This window comes from Podarcis filfolensis, assembly GCF_964270895.1.
Source record: "Podarcis filfolensis genome assembly, chromosome: 12".
NCBI classification, from domain to species: Eukaryota; Metazoa; Chordata; class Lepidosauria; order Squamata; family Lacertidae; genus Podarcis; species Podarcis filfolensis.
In genome coordinates, this window is record NC_139614.1 from 46,512,482 (window position 1) to 46,538,371 (window position 25,890).

General features: G+C 45.1%; 1 protein-coding gene across 1 annotated transcript in view; it reads left to right on the plus strand.

The window, feature by feature from the left end:
• The window catches only part of SHH (sonic hedgehog signaling molecule), a 32,911-nt gene extending 14,658 nt beyond the window's left edge, over positions 1 to 18,253 (plus strand). Inside the window, exon 3 of the mRNA XM_083579926.1 lies at positions 16,304 to 18,253. Coding sequence (XP_083436052.1) covers positions 16,304 to 17,007 — 704 coding nt within the window. The 3' untranslated portion in view covers positions 17,008 to 18,253. The remainder of the gene's footprint in view (positions 1 to 16,303) is intronic.
• Positions 18,254 to 25,890: the final 7,637 nt, after the last annotated feature.

Below are 25,890 nucleotides of genomic sequence, written 5' to 3' on the forward strand. Positions count from 1 at the left end.
CCTCATTGCAGATTCTCATAGTGAGCATGGAACATCTTGTGGTGGCAGCCAAGAACCATCTTGTAAGATATATGTACAAAAATAGTTCAGGAGATAGATAGATAGACAGATAGACAGACAGACTTGTACTGTAGTTTGTAGATTAAGGAAGATTTTTCCAATGCAATGATGTCCAGATGTTGCTGGACTACAACTCCCATCAGCTCCAGCCAGTGTGCTGGCTAGGGCTGATGGGAGTTGTAGTCCAACATCATTTGGAGGCCACCAGGTGGGCAAAGGCTGAATTAATGAACAAAATGGACTACTGAGTTGATTCCAACTAAGTTCTACTTAGAGTAGACCCACTGAAGTGCAGGGACTTGTCTAACTTAGGTTTATCCATTAGAATCCACTCTGAGTAGAACCTAGTCTGGTTACAAACCATGGATTTCAGTTGGTCTACTTTGAGCGGAGTGTAGCTGGAGGGAAGCCATAGAATCTAGATGGTGTGAGGGTTAAAAGGGCCTTCCCCCAAGACTCTTTCGGAGGTGAAGGACAATTGCAGTGCAATAATGTAGAATGGTAAAGGTAAAGGTACCCCTGACCATTAGGTCCAGTCGTGACCGACTCTGGGGTTGCGGCGCTCATCTCGCTTTACTGGCCGAGGGAGCCGGCGTACAGCTTCCAGGTCATGTGGCCAGCAGGACTAAGCCGCTTCTGGTGAACCAGAGCAGCGCACAGAAACGCCGTTTACCTTCCCGCTGGAGCTGTACCTATTTATCTACTTGCACTTTGACGTGCTTTCGAACTGCTAGGTTGGCAGGAGCAGGGACCGAGCAACGGGAGCTCACCCTGTCGCGGGGATTTGAACCGCCAACCTTCTGATCAGCAAGTCCTAGGCTTTGTGGTTTAACCCACAGCGCCACCCGCATCCCTAATGTGGAATGGTATAATAGTGTTATTCTTATGATGTAATAGTGCTTGCCAGTTCCCTTTGTCTCACTTGTGCACATTCACTAGCTCCAATGACACGGGGAAAACTCAGCACATATAGCTGTGCCCATTGCTACAGCTCTGTGTTGAGAAAATTAGCACCTTTTGAAAAATTGTCCTGTCCTTCAATTACTAGAAGGACAGGACCTCTGATAGGGAACTGGCAGGTTTTCATAGCATTTGATCTCCGCTGTAGTCTAGAATACCGTGGGCACAAAATAAGTATTGAAGAAGTTGTTCATTTCTAAGTAAATGGAACCCAACTAGTTTTAGTTTATAAATATTTATTTGTAGTCTGCTTATTTACAAATGTAAATACAGCATTTCCACCCTATAATTGTTCAAAGATGGATCACAAGATAATGATAATATTAAAATTAGGCAACTGGGGGAACTGCAACAAAATCGTGTCCAAGTTTGGAACTAAAAATTCCCATTGATCTCAGAATTTCTATGGATCTCTCGAACATTTCCAGGTTCTCACTGAAATTGGTCTTTCAGAATTACTTTTTAAATGAAACTTAGATTTGAAGTCTTGCTCATTTAATTTTAAGGCACTACTTGATTTAATATCAAGGTGCCAAAGTTACTACTTTTACTCTCACCCCCGAAAACAAACCTTACTTCTAAAATTTCATGTTGTTGCTGTTTTAAATGGAATTAGGAAAGCATAGTTTTGATGCCCAAATTTTTACATAATGAGACCTGAAATAGGAAAGGGGATCAAGGGCAGATGGGATATGGAGAACTTATTAGGTCTGATCAACAGATCTTGCTGCAGCTTGCTCCCAGCATGTGCACAGCCAGGATCTATGGGGGGGACGGGACCTCAGTCAGTTAAGTATTTATATTGATTTACTTGATTTAGGGGGGCAGCTGCCCCCACCCCCCTTTTGGCTACGCCCATGTCTCCTAGGTCCAGTTCTAAACCCCCACTTACGCAAGATTTCTTTTTTAAAGTTTGGTTTCTGCCAGAGGAGTCAAATCAGCTCTAATCCAAGTTTTCAATCTCACCTGCCTTCTGGAGTGAATTATCTGTTAACCGAGCTACCACCCACAAGGTCAACACAAAAGGAACAATACTACAATAATAAATGGTTTTATAGGGCCTTCACATCAGGGAAGAATTCACCCTTTATAGATCTTTCAACAACCATTTCAAGTGCTGTACTCCAAAGCAGCCTTTGCCAACTGGGTGCCCTCCAATGATTGTTGGACTACAACTCCCATCAGCCCTGGTTTGTAGCATGGAGGGTGCCATGTTGGTAAAGCCTAAGCTGGGTGCCCATCCAGTTCCATCTTCAATTCCATCAGAAGCAAATGGCCCCGTCAGACTCAATCTGGGCATTGAGATTCAGGGCACGCTCAGGATTTGGGAAGGGAGGGGGGTAACTTGGAGGGCATGTCACACGAGGTCGTGTGACTGTACAACGTGGATTTCCCCAGCGCTGCCTTGAATCCCGTCTGCTCCAGCTGGTTTCCAATGGCCGGGCTCTGGTTTCATGACTGAGAATGCGATGAGGAGATTAAAAAACCAAAGCGGTTCAGGCAGGGGAGGTTCTCTGAGCCGCCATCTCTGTTTGCAAAAAGTATGATCCCAGAGATTGGAATGCAAAAGAGGCGAGCTGCCCCCCCCCCCCCAAGGCCTGAATGACTGTCAAGAGGGGAAAGGCACCGTATAAGAGACAAGACGGATCGTGGGGGCTGGTGCGGGCGAGGGGGGCGGGCAGGAGGAGAGGGAGACTGAGAGCAAGCTCCTCCATTTCAATTTCAAATACACATCTTGAGTGTTTTGGAAAAGTGTCTTGGTCTGTGCAAATAGCTCTTGGAAGGCCTTTGGTGGGGGGCGGCAGGGTTGTATAGGGTCTTCTTTTTGCAAAAGTATACGTGTGTGAATTGGCATAGAGGCCCCCCCCCACACCTGAACAAATAGGGGGCCTGGGGGGCAGCAGGGTGGAGTGTTGGAAGTGTCCTCTCTTCTGAGAGTGCCTCCCTTTTATTGCACAGATCAGAATGACAATGCTGGCCTTTTATTGGATTTTAATTAGAGAACCCAAATAAGGGCCTGCTCAAAGAAGCAGATTTTCACACCTCCGCCAGCTTGCTGGCATGTTTACCGAGTTGCTACACAACTGGACCTATTCATCAGGCCCCTCTGAGTGTGCAAATAAAGCCTAGGCTGAAGAAGACAGGACTTTGGGGGGAATGGGTGGCTGGGGGGGTGGGGAGGGGAGGGAGGTTGTCTGAAGGTGTCAGGAACTTTTCTTTTTGCTTCCTCGCAAAGGGCGTCCTTGCCTCCTTTCCGAAGATTTCTGTTCGGTTCCTTCCCCATCCTCCACTCCCAAGCCGGGGAGATAAAACTGTTAGCCGATCAATACCAATCTGTTTTGTTTTGTTTTTCCTATTTTACCCCTTCCTGAGAAAAGGCATTAGGAAAGGTTCCAAGGGTTGATTTCGAAATGTAATTGCTCAGCCGTCTAGCCACAGAGAGAGCTGAGCCACTGGCTGCCCCGACCCAGCCTGCTTTTAGGAGGAAATTTGCTCTGGAAATAGCCCACTCAGGAAGGAAGAGGGAACTTGAAAGACAGAGAGGGAAGATGGGTTTCAACATCCTGGCTCCGTTGAAACCCAGCGTGGCACTTGACTACAGCCAGCTCACACAGCTTATTTTGCAAAACCTATTGATGTTGGAGGGTGGGACCGTGAGGTCATTTTAGATACTGGACCGAATGGTCATATGGGGAACCCTTGGCAAGATGTATCTGGGAATCTTTCCCTAGTGCATCTGAGCGCCTTCCTTCTTACTCAGAATGAGGCCCTGCACATCCTCCCCAGACACCACACCTGATATTGAGGTGGGGCAGGATGTAGTTGGAGTCCAGCTCCCATTATCCCTGACCATGGACCATGCTGGCTGGTGGTGATGGAAGTTGGGGTCCAACATTAGCGGGTACCATGATATCTCATGTCTGGAAAGTATGGCAGAAGCAGTCAGTTCTACTTTTTCCTTTGGAGAGAAAGCTGTGAGGGCAACTTATGCCCATATCCTGCCTTCTGGTGCTATTTTCTGAGAGTCCAGGGTGTCCAGCGATCTTTAGATGGGTCTTCTTGGCCCACCCTTTGAAACTCTTTGTTGAATTCCAAATGTAAACCAGTTTAACTGCAACAGCTTTAGCAGAGGATGGTGAGAATTGTAGTTTTGTGGGGGTACTTGATAGTTCTCTAATTGATACCCTTAGTCATCCTTCTTCCCCTTCCTGACTCACCAAGATTTCTGGGGAGATGGAGTAGTCAGTCTAAGACTGCAACACTATGCACACTTACATGGAAACAAAGCCACAATCTTTTGTTTCAAGTCCCAAATCTGCCTGCTTCCTTCCTCTTTAATATTTTTCTGCAGTTTGGAAAGTGCAATTCTGGTAAGATCCAAACTACCTGCAATCACGTGCAATTTTTATATAGATTTGTGACAACGTCACGAATGTGACATATATCTGAAGTCCTTCAGATACCTACTGAGAGCGGTGCCCCTTCCCTGGAAATAAGCCCCACTGAACACCGTTTATATTTATTGGTTTATTAACTTTGTAACTCACTTCCCACAACAAAAAGTCCTGAAGCAATTTACAACACCATGCAACTTACTTGTGAGTAAACACCTACAGGATTGCACTGTTTGTCTTTGGTGTAGAAAGGTTGCTGCTTCTATGACATTCAAGGATGATGGTACAGTTCTTAGAGTATTAAGCAACCTTTGAGTCTTTCATTCCAGTTGACTGAGAAAAGATCTGGCAGCTGCTAACTGTTCCTGAGGCTCCCCTCTGGTGCCTGGCTACCACCTTTCTTCATCTGTCTATGCCAGTTAACCCACAGCCAAGAGCAGCTTTAAACATAGCAATGAAGCTGGAACCCAGATCTCCTTGGATGGAATGTTCTGACTTGTGATATGACTCCATTTAGATTGCCAGCGGATGGGCTGATTCAGGTGGTTCAGAAACTGTGGTCCATGGACCACCAGTGGTCTGTGAGCTTCATTCAAGCGGTGTGTTTCAACCAGTGGCTGCTTGGTTGTGCCAAAGGTTACGCAGAAAATGTGGGTTTGGAGCTGGGTTTTTTTGAAGTAGGAGAGAGAGGCACAGAGGTGTTTCGGAAGGCAGTTCCAGGGATAGGAAATGTTTATGGCAGCAGATGCATCAAAATTATCATCCTGTGGTGGCCTTTCAAAGAACTACATTCTGGGGCATGTTATTTCTGAAAATCCCAGTGCGTTGGTACTCAATAGTGGCACCATGGAAATGGTATCTCTATGTCATGGGGAAAACACTTGTTTCCAAATAAGTGTTTTTGGGATAATGGCGTGCTTTTTATGTTCTTTCTTGTCCAACTCTTGCAGCAATCTGAGTGTTGACTTTGAAGTAGGGAGGCTTGCTGAGTTTAAATCCTTTTTCATTCACGAACTCTCTGTGTAACCTTGAGGAAGTTCCTCATTCATAAAACTGTAGTATCTGTCACCTTCCTTGGAGATCTGCTTTGACCATGAATAATTACTAAGGAGAACTTGTGATGGACTATTATTATTCCTGGTCCTATGGATACGAAGGATTTTTTTTTAATGTTGTAAAATTGGCCCATGTGAACTATGCTGATCCAAAGCAAGGCTATATTGAGGGCACAAGGTTAAGTATCTCCTCCAAGTTTTCTAAGGAGCTGGGATTTCATCTCACAATCCCTGGGGGTGGCTGCTGTGTCCTCCGTGAGAGAGTAGCTTGACCCTGGGTGAATTTGGGGTGTCTGTAAGCAAGAGAAAGTCCTCAAAGGTTTTTGATCTGAATACAAGTATTCAGCAAGAAACAAAAACCCACATCTGAATCTGAATTTGAAAACTGCTCCTTGTTTGAGCTTGAAAAGCATTTGTTTGAGCTCTGATGTTTAACTTCCTGGGTAGAGCCAGAGACCCACCCAATATGTTTGGTTTCTTTGGAGAAAGGTGTTAAATTGTTTCAGGCAATAAATATGTCCAAGGAAGTTGGTATATTACAGTAGACATGGTATTGGCTGACGTTTATGAGAAGGAATTGAGGCTTCAGGTTCTGGGAGAGACAGAAGACTCTTTATTTTCTTTGTTCTCCTGCCCTTCAGTATTGAAAGAGAATCAGCTCAACACAAACGTAGTCAGTCAGCTCAAGATGAACACAGTCCGTTTAGCTTGGGCCTGGCCTTATGTTACAAGAGAGTGAAAAGGCTCATGTCCAGGCAAAATGCAAGAACATTCAGTCAAAAATCCCTGCTCCAAAGATCTTACAGTCTTGATTTGGTGATGCAGGGGACAAGGCAGGCCTGGGGTTGGGGGAAGGACAGGTCACAAAATGACAGACCAGGATAAATAGGGTCTTTATTTCAGGGATGAGTAGGAAGAAATCTTGGTGTGCACACCTTTTAGTGGCTGCATTCATCTTCTCTGAGCTGAGATATGCCTGTTCAAACTGGGCCAGTAATGAGCCAAATTAAAAGTGTGGTGACATGGGACCTGTGAAGCCATTAGGAGGACCACAGATTTTGTCTGCTGTTTGAAGCAAATCCGAGGGCACAAGGTCCCTCTTCTCCCTGGCAACTGCATTTCCATAGTAACAGAGTTTCAGTGGCTACCGCAGAGGACAGCTCCCTAGTTTTATACTGCCCCTACATTATTCCAGCAACAGTTGCACAGGTTTTATGTACATATATATGCTTATAAAATTTATCGCTCTTACACACACACACACACACACACACACACACACACACACACACAATGTAAGGGTTGTATTCAGCTAAGTCCTACTCACTGTAGAACTATTGGCATGACTTAACATGTCTATTGACTTCAGTGGGTCCTTAAGTGTAGGTGGTGCTCATGGATTTGCTTGCTTTGGATGAAACAGAAATATGAGCCCCTACAGTCAATGCTTTTACTGCAGCTACCACCCAGCTGCACTCAATGCCTGGTGCAATGATGATGATAATTTATATTTGGCAGATATATCTGATAGAGATGGCAAAATGACCCTAGGGTGAGAGTTGCCTCGCTGTGCCTCACACCTTTTTGCTCTTTTAAGACATTGCAGAGTGGCAAAAGAATGTTTATACTATATTTCTGAAAGATGTGTGTGTGCATTGTATAGATACAGATATATAGGATGCGATTTTTACATGTAGACTTCATATATTAGTGGGAGAAGCTGTCTTTTCTCCCATGTAAGTTCTACTTTTACACAAGAACAGGAGCATTGCTTAGTACTTAAAAACTCAAGGCCCATGATCCAAATTTGCATCAAATTTGCATCAATTTAGCAGGACTGGAGCCCTAATCTGCAAAGGTCAGCCCTCTATCTTGAAGAGCGATCAGAAGATGGTCAATTTGAAGGACTAACTGTTGCATAGGTAGAAGTCCATCAGAAGGGAGACTTGCAAAGGTCTTTAAATTGTCCCATCAACAGTTTCAGCACCTGGATGGCAAACTAAGCAGGGATGGAGGTCACCTGTCCTTCTGCAAATTTTACACCCATTGGGGTCTTCATTTTTTGTGCTGGTGAATCTTCTCTTCTTTGGCAATGTGTAAATGGCCACCCTAGCAACTTTATATGCATAAAGATTGGATCTGGAATTAAATACAGTGGTACCTCGGGTTACAGACGCTTCAGGTTACAGACGCTTTAGGTTACAGACTCCGCTAACCCAGAAATAGTACCTCGGGTTAAGAACTTTGCTTCAGGATGAGAACAGAAATTGCGGCACGGCAGCAGCGGGAGGCCCCATTAGCTAAAGTGGTACCTCAGGTTAAGAACAGTTTCAGGTTAAGAACGGACCTCCAGGACGAATTAAGTTCTTAACCAGAGGTACCACTGTATACAGATAATAAAAAATTGTTACCAAAACCAAAGCAAAACAAATCACAGAGACAGACACAGAACCACAAATGTATAAATTATATTTTCACAGTACAGATTTAGCTGATGGAGTGGAGTAGGAGGCACCTATTTAAAGTATGAGTTGTTCTGAAGAATAAACAGCAAATTTATTTGCTTTTTATCCTCCTGCCTCATCAGTCCTCCCTCCCAAACTTCCTTGATTCCAACAGTCACCCATGTATATTATCTGCCACAGGAAGTATGGCAGCAGTATAGTTTTATTTGTTGGGCACTGGAAAGGCAAACATGAGTCTTGTGCAAAACCATTTGTGTGTGTGTGTGTGTGTGTGTGTGTGTAAGTACTGGACAGCAAGCAGTTGAATAGTCTTCTACTGGAGTCGACAGAAAGGGTTTCTTTAAAGCCTACCGTAATTGCAGCAGGCTGGGGCAATTTCAAAGTACAGTGGTACCTCGGGTTAAGTACTTAATACGTTCCAGAGGTCCCTGCTTAACCTGAAACTGTTCTTAACCTGAAGCACCACTTTAGCTAATGGGGCCTCCTGCTGCTGCCGCAGCGCCAGAGCACGATTTCTGTTCTCATCCTGAAGCAAAGTTCTTAACCTGAAGCACTATTTCGGGGTTAGCAGAGTCTGTAACCTGAAGCGTATGTAACCCGAGGTACCACTGTAGGCTTCAGCTAGCGGGGAAGTGCTTGAAAAAAGTGTTCTGTTAGCTACAAAAGAAGTCTTCTTTTGAGCATAAATTTCAGTGGGGAAAGGGGTGGGGTTGTGGGTCCTGTGGGCACCAGATGAGGTCTATATAGGCACAGGCGCACCTGCGAGTGCAGCACTGGTGACCCCTGGTTTATTTTTGCATGTGCAAAGAACTGGTTGTCTGACAGAAGGGGAGAGCGGGCAGGGCATATGTGCTCAGCCTGTTTAGGAAGATAAATCTCCTGCATGAACGTATTATGGCCTCAGACCCCAGGGTTGGCAGGAAACCTGGCCCAAAGTGTTTGCTCTTGGCCATGGGCCATTCAAGCAGGGCAATAGCTGAGGTGAGGCCAGCAGATGGATGTTCCGGCTAAGGAATGTTCAGAAACAAGCACGCAACCCAAATGTGGTGTGGTGGTTAAAGTGTTGGATTAGGACCTGGGAGGCCAGGGTTCAAATCCTCAGTCCTGAAGCTCACTGGGTGATCTTGGGCCAGTCACTTTCTCTTAGGCCACCCTACCTCACAGGGTTGTTATGAGGAAAAAATGGGGAGTGGGAAAACCATGTGTGCCACCTTTGAAGAAAGGTGGAAGAGAATTCTAATGATGTTTTTAAATTTGTGACATAACAGTTTTTGTTTAAAAATGAGGGCTTCGTTTTAGAATTGGAACATTTCTGGTTTAAAAAACAACAATACAGTGGTACCTCAGGTTACATACATTTCAGGTTACATATGCTTCAGGTTACAGACTCTGCTAACCCAGAAATATTACCTCAGGTTAAGAACTTTGCTTCAGGATGAGAACAGAAATCAGGCAGCAGCGGCATGGCAGCAGCGGGAGGCCCCATTAGCTAAAGTGGTGCTTCAGGTTAAGAACAGTTTCAGGTTAAGAACGGACCTCCAGAACGAATTAAGTACATAACCAGACGTACCACTGTAATAATCAGCAGCAACTGGTGCCCTTGATATTGTTCCAAACATTACCCACTTGGCAGACCAAAGCAGCACCCACACAAATGTTTCCTTGGCTCAGGGTGGATTTTTCAAGATCACTATCTACACGCTTGAAGTGTTCATGGAAATTAAAAAAAATCCCCTTTTGATTTCTGTGAGTGGCATTCAGCTCTGTTTTGCTCAGAGTAGACCTGTTGAAATTCATAGACCTAACTTAGTCATGTTCATTCATTTCAGTGAGTTTAGTTCAGGCATAGGCAAACTCAGCCCTCCAGATGTTTGGGACTACAATTTCCATCATCCCTGACCACTAGTCCTGTTAGCTAGGGATCATGGGAGTTGTAGTCCCAAAACACCTGGGGGCCGAGTTTGCCTATGCCTGGTTTAGTTGAATAGCTCCCTATGATTGTGAGCATGGCAGGGTGCTTATAGGGGTGGGGGGATAGTGTGGAAGGCTAACTAAGGGGGGCACTTTTCCATTAGCAAAAGATGGAATGCATGGCTCAGAAAAAGGATAGATTTGCCCATTCACATGTATAGATGCACATTTAGAAAGCATTGCTAAAGCTGAAATATACCTACAACACATGACACCACCACAATCAGATACCCTGTGTGTCTGATAACAATTACTGGGCATTTTCCATCTTCTCTCCCTTTTGTACAGTTCTTGATGGACTTGAAACTGAGAACTCTAAAAAAGAGTTGTAGGGCACATGTTCACCTGGTGTTTCCTTTTGACTAGATTGCAGTTAAATCAGCTTGGGATCCAGGGCTAATTCAGTCCCTCCTCCTCTCAAAATGACCCATGTTGTTTTTTTTAGGTGGGGAGGTTCTTCCAGTGCCCATAAGGGAGTCTGGATTGCTCTGACCTTCCTGAGTTGAGATGTATAGGGTTTCACTGTGAGGGAATATGTTCATTATATAACTAGGTTAAGAGCATAAAAACTGGCCTATTCAATGTACATGTTTCTGATTATAATCTTTAAAAATGCACAGAGCAAGACAGACAGTGTTAAGCACTGAATTGTTGTTGTCGTTGTTGTTAAGACATTTTAAAATATAAGTTCAGTCAACAAATTCCGGTCACTGGGGGCCTGTTTTTGATATGATTCATCATATTCATTCACATGCAACTCTTAATTCAATGATAATAAAATATTAAACTGAGGGAGGGGGGAAATAAATGGATCCCTGGACTTGAAACCCTGTCTATAAACTCTAGCTTAAGTGAGCTGATTTTAGACTCTGGACTTAATGCTCATGTACAGACCCCAACCCCACCCTTTTGATGTGTTTTCCTTCACTTACTGAACTCGAAAATGTGGTGAGTCCTGCTCTCCTACTGAGCAGGGCTCAGGACTTCTGCCTCACGATTGTTCCCTGACAGCACCATTGCGTAGAAATATGGCAACTCAACCTTAGAAGCAGGGCTGGATTTAGGTTTGATGAGGCCCTAAGCTACTGAAGGTAATGGGGCCCTTTATATGTCCAGCTGTCCTTTGTGTTGAATATATGCTATATGGTAATTTATGGGCCTAATAGGTATCTAAAGCCATTTGCACATAACAAAATATGCATTTTATCAATGTACTTGTTGAAAAGTCCATGCAGAATGCAAAGTCCATGCAGAATGTAGGCACCCTATATATAGAAATGAGCAAACCAGTGATATTTTAGGGAGCAGGCGAGCAGGCAGGGCCCATTACTTACATCACAGGAGCCTACACATCACAAAACACTGTTGCTGTATGTAGGTTTTATTTTATTTGTTTTTTAATCTTATATTTTGGAAATGTACATCCAGGTTGTTTTTCCTTTAATTTTTTGGGGGCCTCCAAGAGAGTGAGGCCTTAAGTATAGCTTGTTTAGCTTATACGTAAATCCGGCATTGCTTAGAAGGACAGCTGGTTTCACATCCATCAGTTCAAGCCCAGGATAGGAGTAAAATTCAGTTCCCTTTACACTTAAGTTGCCCACAGCACCAAAATGCAGCCTTCTTTAGAAATGTTTACTTCCCTGAATTTTGCAATGCAGTTCTTCAACCCAAAAATGCATATATGAAGGGGCGAAGGGCATATATGAAAGAGTTGCTAAAATAGGGAAAATATAAACATTTTCAAAATGGGGTGGGTAAATGTTATTAATGGGAACACCTGCACCCAAAGATATGAATATTAAAATGCTGGCTAATTTTCACGAGTTGCGAACTGCTGCAGAAACGAGCTGAGCTTAAGAGTGGGAAAACAAGAGACATCAATGAAGACAAGCTGACAGCTCCTCCCGTCCCGAGTGAAAGCCAATCTGTGTCCCCATCGCACACCTTACACCGGCAACCCCGGGGCAGGTGTCTCCAATGTGCGAACTTTAAAGACAAAAGGAAAAAGGGCAAAACGCTGCCTTGGGTGGGGTCCCCCCCCGGCTGCTTTTCATTGTAATCACTTTGTGTGAGTAGCATCTGGGCAGCTGAGAAAGGAGGAAGAGGGGAGAGCCCCTGAACACTTTCTCTGCTCCTTCTTTCATTCCACTGTGATGCGTGCTAACTTCATAGGTAAGGGAGCAGGTGTATAAACATGCACGGCTGGGAAAGGAACAAGGCGGGGGGGAGATTAGATTTCAAAGCTTCCTAGCCTGTCCTGGGAAGGAGGCAGGCATGTTTTGCTAGAAACTCCTCGTCTGGCATTATAATGCACCTCCACTCAGCCCGGCATTGTTGCCAACGGTAGGGGTTTTCCCAGCATTTAATCTTAAAAAAAAAAAAAGGAAAAAAAGAGGCGTAGTTGCAAGGCTCAGAGCTACACTCTTGAATCTGGAAGCTGGTCTCCTCACCCCAGATATACAGAGGTAGACCGTGGCTATTCTGACCCATTTTAATTTAGCTGGTGATTTAGCATTTAGCCCAGGCATCCCCAGACTCAGCCCTCCAGCTGTTTTGGGACTACAACTCCCACCATCCCTAGCTAACAGGACCAGTGGTCAGGGATGATGGGAACTGTAGTCCCAAAACATCTGGAGGGCCGAATTTGGGGATGCCTGATTTAGCCTGTTCCAACGTACCAGTGAGGATAAAAGCAGGAAGGGCTGTGGTTGTGGCAATAAGAGTTTTTGTGGGAAATGACGGCAGCAAGCTCTGAGAATCAGTAATGTGGCCGCAGCTGGGATTTTCCCAGTCTCACCTAGGCACTGAGCATTTAAATACAAAAAGGACAGGCAGGAAATAATCAACCCGAGATATTTAATACCTATGTCCAGTGGTGAGGAGACGAGGCTTTCCTTACGCACGTTCCAAGCACTCCCTTCTTAATTATTCCTCTGGCATTCAAGGCAAGTTCCTGGCCTGATCCCTACTCAAATTAAACCCTGGATTTTCCCTTGCACTTAGGAATGTATTAGAATCATAATTACAAGTGGTGATCTAGGAGCAGACATGGATCCGAGCCAGGAGGAGAGGGAGCTTTGCAGAAGCAGCTCCACTTTGGTGCAAGATTAGCAGCAAGGTGAATAAGCTGCAGGCCAAAGTGAAGGCATCTGCTTGCAGGGCCACCTGAAGGCCCATTGGCCCATATATACGATATACGATATCTATATTGTCATTGTCCCATGCAGAACAATGAAATTGAAAAACTACATAAAACATTCAAAAACCCCTAAAAACTCTGAAACCCCATTTTAAAATACACTATACTATAGAGACCTCTTATGCTGCGTTTAGAACCAGAATTGCATTAGCGTAGAAACTGTTTCTCAGGCAGCTAGTCCTAGTCTTTATAACCCTGGACCTTCTTCCAGAAGGCAGAAGCTGAAAGAGATCATTTCCGGGGTGCATACTATCCTGCGCTATCTCTGCCACTTTCTTATGGCACCTGACGGCATAGATTTGATCTAAGCTGGGAAGAGTGCACCCAGTTATTCTCTCTGCAGTCTTTACAACCCTGGACAGCATTGTTTTTTCCCTGGCCGTGCAGCTCCCAAACCACACACACAGACCATAAGTTAATACACTCTCCACAGTGCAATGGTAAAATGCCATCAACAGGTCCCAGCACAGTGCGTTTGTCGGAGTCGCACAGAGCCTTGCCCCAGCCACAAAAGGATGACTGTGCTCTGCTGGAGGGGATTGAATGGCAATACTCTTAGTCAGGGACCATTTTCAGGAAGGAGTAGTGAAGGAGGAGTCAGCCCAATTCTCTTAGTGAGCTGCCAGAAAGCCCTTTTCGTCACAAACGTCAGTCCTTCCCAGGGCCAGCTCCAGGTTTGACAGGAGCCCTGAGCAAAACGACAACAGTGGGGCCTCCTGCTGCGTCAGTGTGTTGTGGTGCGCTCTGGTTGTGGTGGCAGCTGCTTCGGGCAATGCTGGGCTGGATCTAGACACGTCCAGAAAGTGTTTCAGGAAAATGCATTGTAAACCTCAAAGTGGGATATATCACGTTGGCGAAAGCTGGGACGCCACAGCGCCATCTGGTGTCACGGAGAGCCAGTGTGGTGTAGTGGTTAAGAGCGGTAGACTTGTAATCTGGGGAACCGGGTTCGCGTCTCCGCTCCTCCACATGCAGCTGCTGGGTGACCTTGGGCCAGTCACACTTCTTTGAAGTCTCTCAGCCCCACTCACCTCACAGAGTGTTTGTTGTGGGGGAGGAAGGGAAAGGAGAATGTTAGCCGTTTTGAGACTCCTTAAAGGGAGTGAAAGGCGGGATATCAAATCCAAACTCTTCTTCTTCTCTTCTTCACGGTGTTATAACGCATATAAAATGCTTTTTCTTTACTAATGTAGCAGAGTCCCTGGACGGCTGTATCTAACCACCCTTTGGACTTCCCCCAGTGGTCTAGTCTAGAGCACAGGTGGGGCACCTTTCCCACCAAGTAGTGTGTGGTACCAGAGGCAAAAGTGAGCTGAGTAGCCAATGTATCTCTTTCTAGTGCACTGTAGGCTGGTTTCTACACAAACTCTCTCTCACACACACACCCTCTTTCCTCCATCCTCACCACCAGGAAACACTACTGAGTTCAAGGACACATTCCAGGCAACCACAACCCACCCTCGAGGAGGGTGGGAGGCAGGGCTGACTAGAGGGAGAGAGTGTGGCTTGACCTCAGGATCCTCCGGCCATCAGTCAGCATTCTGTGGCCTCTGAGAATGCTCGGCCCTCATTTTTCAAAATATCTATTTTATTGATTTATCAGAAGCATAGAATTTTTTTGGGGGGGGTTTAGACTCCCCCACTTCTTAGGGTTCCTTCCCTACAGAATTTATGTACTTCTGCAAATATTGGGTACCCCTCACCCCACAAGCCTGCTGATATTGCCCACTTGTGCGTGGAAAGTTCCCTTTTCGATTGGTAAGAACTGGCTTTCACAGCCTGAGCATCAGAAACTCTTGTTTCTGGCTTTGAGGGACAGAAAAGCTTGCAGCCAGGCTATCTTGTAGGAAATATCTTCAGCTGTGCTTTGTTGCCATCTTGTTGAGTAATATTTTTTAGTTTTAATGCTGTTGCTGTGCTTTATTGGAATATTTGTACCCTGTCTTGGGAAACTTTGCGTTGAAGGGCAGTTTAACAACAACAACAACATTACTACTATTATTCTCATCACCACCTTACTATTAGAGAAGCCACAGTAGAATTAGTTCCGATGCTTCCAATGTTTATTTTAAATTGAGCCAAATTTGAGAGGGAGCTACTGACTTTGGTGCACATTATATCAGAACATTTGGCTAGAGAGTTACAAAAGCCTGTGTCTCTCAGATCCCTCTTCCTTGTAAATTCCACTGCAGGAATGGGGCTTGAGGGCCACACTTATTCCTGGGCAATTTTTCTGGGGCAACTTGCCAGTGGTGGTCAGAGCAGAGTTAAAAGTCAATGAATGTGAATTTTGCCTTTGTTTGGTAGGCTAGTTTCTACACAAGCCCTCTATCCTCAAGTCAGTCAAGCAAAAAGCATTAATGGGGATCAAGGACCCTTTCCAGCCAGGCAAAAACACCCGGGCAGAGTGCAAAGCAGCACCAGTGAGGTGTATGGCCTAGGGGCAGCCCTGATGGCTGGAGGGCTGCATCTGATCTCCAGTGACCAAGTTTCGCCATGCTTTACAACACAATGCAGGAAGTTCTGCCACCACACTGTACACCTCCCCACCCCATTCTAGCATGATTGGCTGGCTGGGGTAGGGAAACACACAGGCAGGATGACATCACGTTGCACCATGTGATGTCATAGAAATTGTGCGGAAGGAGGAGCTAGAGAGATATGGGGGGGCGGGGCGGTGGCAGTTTAGTATCCCTGATAACTCCGAGTTTCACTTGTGTTGTTGCTAGGAATTGCTTGTTGTTGTCAGGCTTCCAGGAATTGGCTTCCTCCCCCATAGCACTCAGAACGGTGGTGCTCCCAGTTAAGGATCCCACCTGCTTCTGTCCCTATTAATCTACGTCACTCCATCTTGTAATCTGAGCTTGTACCCTCTGTACTTTCTGTTCTGCCACTTTCTGAGCTCTCTGTGAGTTTGGAGAAGGGGTGTGTGAACGCTGCCCAGAGACTGTGAATCTGTTAACCCTCTCTCTCCCAGTATTTCGTCTCCTAGCTGTTCCCCATCCAGTATTTCCCAGCTTCTGCCTTCTGAACTATGTCCCTCTGCAAACCACTGTTCCAAATCTATACTGTCCTCCTGCTCCTGGTAAGATTCAGGATCTGGATTTTGATAGGTCCCTGACAATTGTCCTGATTCGTTCTGTTTCTCGTTGGTGCCCTTGCTCTCTTCTAACACTCCTTCCCTTCTTCCACCTCCAGAGAACTCAGTGGCGGCCAAATCGGGCGGTTGCTTCCCTGGATCAGCCTGGGTGAACCTGGAGCAAGGTGGCACCAAGCTGGTGAAGGACCTCCACCCTGGAGACCGGGTCCTGGCGGCCGACGTGCAAGGGCAGCTGCTCTACAGCGAGTTCCTCGCCTTCCTAGACCAGGAGGAGCCTCCCATCCGCAAGCTTTTCTACGTGATCGAGACCCGGCGGCCCCGGGCGCGCCTCTTGCTCACGGCGGCTCACTTGCTTTTCGTGGCCCCGCCGCAGAACCACTCCAAGCCCCAGCCTGTCTTTGCCAGCCGCGTCCAGCCGGGTCAACGCATCTACGTGCTGGGCAAAGGGAGCCAGACACTGTTGCAGGCCGAGGTGCGCAGCGTGTCCCTGCGGGAAGAGGCCTTGGGTGCCTACGCCCCGCTCACTGCTCAGGGCACTATTCTCATCAACCAGGTGCTGGCGTCGTGCTATGCGGTCATTGAGGAGCATAGCTGGGCCCACTGGGCGTTTGCCCCTTTCCGAGTCACTCACGCTCTCCTGGCGATGCTGTACCCCAGCGGCCTCTCCTCCCCGGTCCTTTTCCCAGCCGCTGCCCTGGACGACGCCCCAGCAGGAGTCCATTGGTATTCCCGCCTCCTCTACCACATTGGCCGCTGGGTATTGGATTCTGAGATGATACACCCACTGGGCATGGCCAGCTGAGGGGGACGGCTCTCCACACCCCACCTTGACCTGTCTTAAGAACAGAGAATCACCTTATGTAAACTTCTTGGTGTTGTGAGCCACTCTGAGCATGGTCTACCATGGGAAAGTGGCCTGCAAGTGAACAATGACGATGATGAAAATAGTACAAAGGGCGGGGAGGGGAGAAAACTAAGATGAAGAAGGAAAGAAAGAGAACGAAAGACTTTAAAACAATAATAATAATAGTAGGACAGTCCAAAGTAGACTTTAAGGAGCAGGAAGAGCCCAGGAATATCCCCCCTAGTTTAGTTGAGAAATATATATATATTTTATTTGATTTCTATTTTGTTGTCTGTTTGATTGTTTCGTTGTCCTCATCTCCTGGATATTTATTTGTTTGGTATTTTGAAATAGATGTTTTAAAGGATATGAACCCGACCTTCAAGAGCCTTAAATAGTTTCTTTGATAATTTATTATCATGTGAACTGTACACTCAACGGGGAGAAGAAAATTATTTTGCAAGGCCAAGCAAAAGTGCACAGAGTTCTATTTTTCTATGTGTGACACACGTCCAGACTTTCCAAAAGTAAAACTTCTGTCCCTCCCATCTGTACGTTGCTTTGCTCTTCTACAACAGCGAGTCCTGGAACAAACGAAAGACATACTACTCCATAGACAGGGGGGGAGGGGGTCCGTAAATTATATTTTTATACACAGAATTGTAAATTCAATTTTTTTTTAGAGAGAGAGAGATCAATACTTAACAGTCACATTTCATTTTTTTTTTTTTTTTGGAAATAGTGTAAAATATAAGAATATATTATTTTAATTTAAATAGTATCAAATGTAATGTCAGCTTCTGTATTGTTTCTAATTGTCTTTGGAAATATTTTGCTTTGTATAAAAGATAACAGCCACCCCTTTTCAACCACACTCTTGGAACGCAAGACTGTTACACACACCTTAATTCATTTGCAAAACTCTGGGGAGGTGGGGAGAAACTCTCTTATTTTTACCTTCAAAATCAAGAAGAAGAAATTTATGAGAAAATATTTTTTAAAAAGCGCACATGTTGGCTATTATGTGACAATGGAGAATAGTTTGTACAGAGGAGGGGGGGAAGGATGTTTTGCATTAATAAACTGATAAATAACCGCTGTCAATTTACTAAAATGTATTTTTGAATATTTTGTAATAGTTTTAATAGTTTTATAGAAATAAAATGTGCCATGCACAGTCTGGTTAGTATATAATAACAAAGGATTCCTGGTGCATCACATTGTTTTTTTCTTTTTAAACTGTTGTTGAGGTAGGAAAATGTGAATATCTGACATCACCATTCCAAGGGCTGCTGTATGGCCAAAGCTCTCTCGTTATTACTTAGTCACCTTCTCAAATAACGTAGTCACCTTTGAACACTCCAGTGGCCATTTTGAGCTGTGCTAAAATCTCTGACCTTTAGGTAACTGAGGGTGGATGAATCAGTCAATTTCAGTTTCTTTAAATTTCTGCAGCCATCTGCATTTTTTTAAAAAAAATAACAATAAAAACGTCCTCGTGAAGATTCATCAGTATTTTAGCGCAAATTTATTCCAATGTACACATTTGTATATGCGATTTTGACTAATATACACATCTCTGCAAGCTGTTTCCTCTAGCACAATGCTCTTTTTCTATATTGTGCTCACTAATGTATTCCTTTGCACACACACTTTTTATCCAAATATACACATTTTTGCACACATTGATTGGCTGGAGAACTGATTGGGAGATGTGTGAGTTTCAAATAATTGTGTTTTGGTTACTATCAAGATGCAGATATTGCCCTAGACTAGGGGTCTTCCATATTCTGCTGGACTCCAACTTCCATCATCCTTGGTCATTGGCTATGCTGGCTGGGGCTGATGGAAGTTGGAATCCAACAGCAACATCTGTAATAATAATAATAATAATAATAATAATAATAATAATAATAATTTATTTATACCCCACCCATCTGGCTGGGTTTCCCCAGCCACTCTGGGCAGCTTCCAACAAAATATTAAAATACAGTAGGCCATCAAACATTAAAAGCTTCCCTAAACAGGGCTGCCTTCAGATGGCCAATGATTCCCCTAAGGTCCCTAAATCTTATGGGGACCAAGAAGGAATTTGTCATGTGGTTTGGCAGAAGCCACGTGCTTAACGTACTGTGCTGTTTGAACCCGAGTTCATGCTATGGAGGAGGGTTTTTGGATTATCCTCAGTTCACACTGAAGAGGACCTTTGGACCTCAGTTCAATAACAGGCCATAGCAAGACTGGTATCTCTCCTTTCCTCTCTGACTAAGACTGTGTGTGCTATTACACACATGGCTTTTGAGTCTGCCAGTAATTTCAGGGTTGTAAACCCACCTTCAAGTGGGGAACTGAGAACTCTCTCCAAACTAAGTGATGGCCTTTAGGCCTGTTAAAATCATTCTCCCTTCACCTGGTGATGTGTCAATATCATCAAGGTTGTAAAGTCTTTGTTGATGGAATGTTAATACATCTGAGGTTATAAACTTAGTTTAGATTATGTACATTTTGGGGTGTGCGCTCTCTCTCTCTCTCTGTAAGTGATTGATAATTCCCTCCCTAATGTCTTTGCAAATAGGCACCTTAGAGGTTTTTCGTTATCAGCTATACTGGTGGTATAATCTTCCTGAATCCACTTTCCAAACTTTGAAGCATTAAGCGATTTCAAGAAGCACCATATTGACCATAATAGATTGACTTGCAGACCATACTATGGACAAGCAAGAGACATAAATTTAACCTTGAAGATCACATTTCCTCCTGGGCTAGAGACAACCACTTCTAGATGTTGTTCCCACCAGCTTCAGCCAGCATGACCAATAGTCAGGGATGATGGAGTTGGAGTCCAGCCACATCTGGAGAGCTGTAGTTTCTCCAACCTCGATTTAGAAGCCGTGTATATACTTTCCACTAATGGAAATCATCCATACTCCTACGAAATCTACTGTATGAGTAAGTAGGTCACTGATCCTTTGTGATCTTCACTCTTCATTTCATATATGATTTGCATCCCACCTGAAATATACTCGGAGTCGAGTGTGAATTTCATGCTCTTTATTCAGCTCATAGTCGCAATGAATGAAACTTTCCCCAAAATGTCCAGCTATATATACATTATTTACACAATGGCCCCCGTGTGATTGACTAATTCTGGGCTGCTCCTGTAGGCCAATCAGGTTGCTGAGTCACTTCATCCAGAAGCCTGATTGGCTACTCCTGCAGGCCAATCAGGTTGCTGATTCACTTCATCCAGGAGCCTAATTGGCTGCTCCTGCAGGCCAATCAGGTCACTGATTCACTTCCACCTGGAGCTGGATTGGGTGGCTCCTGCGGACCAATCCGACTGCTGCAGTCTGGATCCTATTGTTCTAGGATTCAGCTCAGTACATAACACCACCCCTCTTCCAAGACATTTCAAGGGTGCTCCAACCATGGCTACAAATCCTGGAATCCATGAGCGAGAAGGGGGAAAAAACCTACATGAGTACTCATGCATTTATGCACCATAACTACTCCAAACTGCAAAGCACAGGCAGGAGCACTAAACGTGCACTTTGCACACTACAAGTGTGGAAATAAAAACAACAACCCCCCCCCCAAATCTAGCACCCATCGTAGCAAAGTGACATTTGTGGGATACTTTCCAGATATCTTCACAACAACTCTAGGATGTCAGTTAGTAATTACAAGCAGTGAGTAGAGGTTTGGACTAAGGAAAGCACTCATGCCAGCACACACAGGGCTTATCCCATTGTTATCCTCCCAGCAACCTTGTGCGGCAGGCAGGACCAAAAAGAAGCAAGACGTCAGAGGTCACAATGTGTTGGGAATTTAAACCAGGCCCCCTTGGTTTTAGGCCGCCATTTTAACCACAGCACTGCACTGGCACTCAGACAAAGTGTACGAAAAGAGTACACCAAGAACAGGCTCCCAAAACAACTAGGCAACAAAAACATCTCTCCTTCCGCTACCTCCAGCTGCCGAGCCGCTTTTACAAGATTGCCTGTAAATGTGCATGGAAAGCTTCTCCCTTTTATCAGCTAACAATACTCACAATCTGTAAAGCATGTGAATGGTCAAATCATAATCTGAGTCCCTCTCCTGCATAACCGCCCAGTAAGCAAGCGACGCTCGCTAGCGGAAGTAGTGGTGTGTGTTGGGGGGTGTAATTGCACAAAGAGACATGGTTTGGCTAGGTCCTAAGAGACCCTAGTGAAGGGGTGGGGGATCTTTTGAAGCGCAAAGGCCAACTTCTCTTCTAGGCAACCTTTCCAGGTGTTAAAGGTAAAGGTAAAGAGAGCCCTGACCCTTAGGGCCAGTCGTGGCCGACTCTGGGGTTGTGGTGCTCATCTCGCTTAATTGGCCAAGGGAGCTTCTGGGTCATGTGGCCAGCATGACTAAGCCGCTTCTGGCAAACCAGAGCAGCACACGGAAACGCCGTTTACCTTCCCGCCAGAGTGGTACCTATTGATCTACTTGCACGTTGATGTGCTTTTGAACGGCTAGGCTGGCAGAAGCAGGGACCGAGTAACGGGAGCTCACCCCGTTGCGGGGATTCGAACCGCCGACCTTCTGATCGGCAAGTCCCACGTGTTGGAGGGGGCCAAATGCAAAAGTGGGCAGAACAATAAATGTACATCTTACCTTTGAACAGTGCACCCTCCTCTCTTAACAGGAGTGAATCATAGAATTGTAGAGCTGGAAAGGACCACGAGGATCATCTAGTCCAACCCCTTGCAATACAGGGATCTTTCCCCCAATGTGGGGCTCAAACCCACAACCATGAGATCAAGAGTCTCATGCTCTACCAACTGAGCTATCTTGAGTTTAGCTACATACACTCCTCTGTGACTACAATCTGGGCATGCCTAAGTATTATTAGAGTTCAGTGGGACATTCCAGCCAGGCAAAAGACAGTTATAATAGCCTAGCAAGAGCCCACTGGAACAAGTCAATGGCCCATCTGGTCCAGCATCCTGTTCACACTGTGGCCAACCAGATTCCTGTGGGAAACCCACAAATATGACCCAAATGCGAGAGCACTTTGTGGCTTCCAGCAACTGGACTTCAGAAGCTTTACTGCCTCTAGCTATGGAGGCAAAGCATAGCCATCATGCCTTTGTAGCCATTGATAGCTCCCTCCTCTGTGATCTTGTCCAACCCTCTTTGAAAGCCATCTAGCTTGGTGGCCGGGACACGGGTGGCGCTGTGGGTTAAACCACAGAGCCTAGGAGCCTAGGCGGTTCAAATCCCCGCGACGGGGTGAGCTCCCATTGCTCGGTCCCTGCTCCTGCCAAGCTAGCAGTTCAAAAGCACGCCAGTGCAAGTAGATAAATAGGTACCGCTCCGGCGGGAAGGTAAACGGCATTTCCGTGTGCTGCTCTGGTTCGGCAGAAGCGGCTTAGTCATGCTGGCCACATGACCCGGAAGCTGTACGCCGGCTCCCTCGGCCAATAAAGTGAGATGAGCGTCGCAACCCCAGAGTCGGCCACGACTGGACCTAATGGTCAGGGGTCCCTTTACCTTTAGCTTGGTGGCCATCACTGTCTCCTGTGAGAGAGTGTTCCATAGATTAACCATGCGTTGCGTGAAGAAGTACGTTCTTGTGCCTGTCTCTCATCGTTCAATATTCAGCTTCATTCGCTAGCCACGATTGGTGGCGTTATTGAGAGGGAGAATTCCTTTTCTCTATCCCCTTTCTCCATGCCACGCATAATTTTTATAAACTTCTATCATGTCACTCAAGGAGGGTGCAAAGCAGAGCCCATGAGGGGGTGGCATGAGGAGAGGCCAGAGGCCAGAGAGCCACATACAGTCATACCTCATGTTACGTTTGCTTCATGTTACGTTCTTTCAGGTTACGTCCCGTGGCGACCCGGAGGTACCGGAAAGGGTTACTTCCGGGTTTTGCCACTCGCGCATGCGCAGAAGTGCTAAATCGCGCTTCGCACATGCGCTGAATCACACCGTGCACCTGCGCAGATACGGCACTCCAGGTTGCGCTCTTTTCATGTTGCGAACAGGCCTCTGGAACGGATCCCATTCACAACCAGAGGTACCACTTTATAGAAGACTGGGGCGAGGGGTGTTTGGACCTTGGGCTCAGTTTTTCCACCTCTGCCCTAGTGAGTTGACTATAGAGGGAAGATTTAAACCAGTTGTTTGCAGCCTAGTCTCTTAGCTGAAGGCACCAGCTCTCAGTCACAAAACTCAAATGAACACCAATATGTTCAACTTCTGCTTGTAATTAGGGTGAACGTAAAAAGTTTGAAAGCTATCATCTTCACCCAGTTGTGTTGGAATAATCCAAAGACTTGTTGCATTCTTAAGCATGACATGTTGTTTGGGTGGCAAGAGCGAGGCCTCCCTCTTCCAATTCTCTTTGAGACCTTTTAGGAGCAAAGGCTCAAAGCATCCATTTATGGCTCAGGTGATGTGTACAGATGATATGAAGTAGCCTGGAAGTGCAAAGAGCCTCCTGTTCTTGCTTGAAATATGCAAGGAATGTGAGGTGTGTCTGTAGGGACTTTCTCCCCATACCCAGATTAAAGCTTGGGTGGACTGCATGGCATCTACACGCGAAATACTCCTTCGACAACACAGGGGGAACCAATTTGTCAACACGCATTGGCAACAGCAGGAGGCAAGTGTGTTAGTCCTGTAGCCTATTCCTCCACACTGAGGGGCACTGATGGTGGAAAGTGTAGGCTCACTTTACCTTGACAGAGCATCTTGGTATGCAGATGACATCATGGGGGGGGGATGACTGATGGCTAAGGGTGGATGAATCTGTCCATTTCAGTTTCTTGGTTTTTCAATATTAAATCCAGGTTCCCACATTTCTGCATTGCCTCTTCCTCACAAGAATCCAACAGTGGGTTTTTATTATTTTTTATAAATAATTTTTATTAGCGAACCCATCAGTATTTTTCATGCGCAGTTTTCTCTGTCAGGATGCCTTTTGTATGTTATCTTCACTAATTCCACCTTGTGACTGGGAGCACAGGTGTAGACACCATGACTTCACCCACAGTAGGCTTGCTTGTTTTCTTATTTTCTTCTTCTTCTTCTTCTTCTTCTTCTTCTTCTTCTTCTTCTTCTTCTTCTTCTTATTGATAATAATAATAATAATAATAATAATAATAATAATAATAATAATACCCTACCCATCTGGCTGGGTTTCCTCAGCCACTCTGGGTGGCTTCCAACAGAATATTATTATTAATAATAAAAAAGCGATAAAACATCAAACATTAACAACTTTCCTAAACAGGGCTGCCTTCAGATGCCTTCTAAAAGTCAGATAGTTGTTTATTTCCTTGACATCTGATGGGAGGGCATTCCACATATGATAGGGGGTTTTTTTTGGAATTGTGCATCACCCACCATATTTTTGGAAAGGCATTTGATAAAGCGCAAGAAGTGGAGTCAGAATGGGGTTACTGAGAAGCAAACTGGCACACTTGAGAAATATCTGAAATTTGCAGAACTACATTAACAACAACAACAAAAACAAAACCCCACAACACTAAGGAGGCCCCTGGCCCCTCTCTCTCACACAAGCAGCCCAGTGAAGAGTCAGCAAGCTCAGTAGCCACGGAATATTGAGAGTCATTTGGGGGCCAGGGAGGAAATCTGGCTGCAGGGGAGTATGAATGGAGTGGAGTCTGATGGGTTGGCTAGGATGCTGAATTGGAGCAGCTAGCCTGGGAAAACTCTATTGCTCTATGCTCTGTCCCACTTGCTTGATTTAGTATTTCAAATTTACACGCCAGTGTGTGTGCCTCGACAGAAAGGCAGCACAAGAATACACAGAATAAAGGAATATTAGGAGGTGAAGGTACACCGCAACGTTTTGTTGCAAAGAATGAAAAATGCTGCAATAATTTGTGGAGAGGAGAGCGGCAGAGGCTGAATCAAATGATCAGAGATATAATCTGAAGCGATTCACAAGTGCAATCCTGGGTGCAGGCAATGTTCCTAAGTTCAGTCAGAGACCCCTCCATGTGTATTATTGACTATATATGCAGCAGCAGAAACCTATAATGTAAAGCAGTTCTTAGATCTTAATAAAGTGTGTATCTTTTTTAAAATTGCATTTGTATTCCCCCGCCCACTTCCTTACGAAGTGCTAAGGAAGGTATTTGTGAGGTTTCCCTGCTTTATTTCCTGTTTTTAAGATACGCTCCAACATCATTGGCTGTCTAGAACAGGGGATACGTTTGATTCTCTTTGCTGCATTTGATTTCACACTTCCAAAAACTATGCCAAGACCTAAACAACAACCATCCCTCAAAACATGCACTTCTCTGAATTTTGCCAGGCCAAGTAATGTGTACAAACTTGGTTCAAATATGCACAGTAATGAAATTAGTGAAAATAATGCTTTATTTCTGGGGAATTGTTTTGCCAAAATGGGCATATTTGGCTAAGAGAAATTCACACTAAAACACTAATGTATTTTCTTGAGTGTGTTTTTAAAAACAGCTGGAAATATGGATAATGCACATTTAAGACTCGAAAAATGGGAAATTGAAATGATCAGATATCACATTTACTAAAACAAAACAAAATTCATTATTAAAGACAGCAAACTAGTGAGGGAACTTTCAAATTTCAACTTTTCAGCAGGATGGATAGAGAGAAGGGCCTCTGTTGATGCTGCAACCTCAAAATCTGCATGTTTTATGAAAACTCACTTTGGGAGTCCATTTTTTAAGTGGAATAGATGTGCCCTCTAGTGGCAGATTGATGTCTCTACAGGAAGGCCACTGAACAGTACAATTCATCCATGCAGCATTAGTGAAAGCAGCTATTTAAAAAGTCAGTCCCTGATGGGACCTC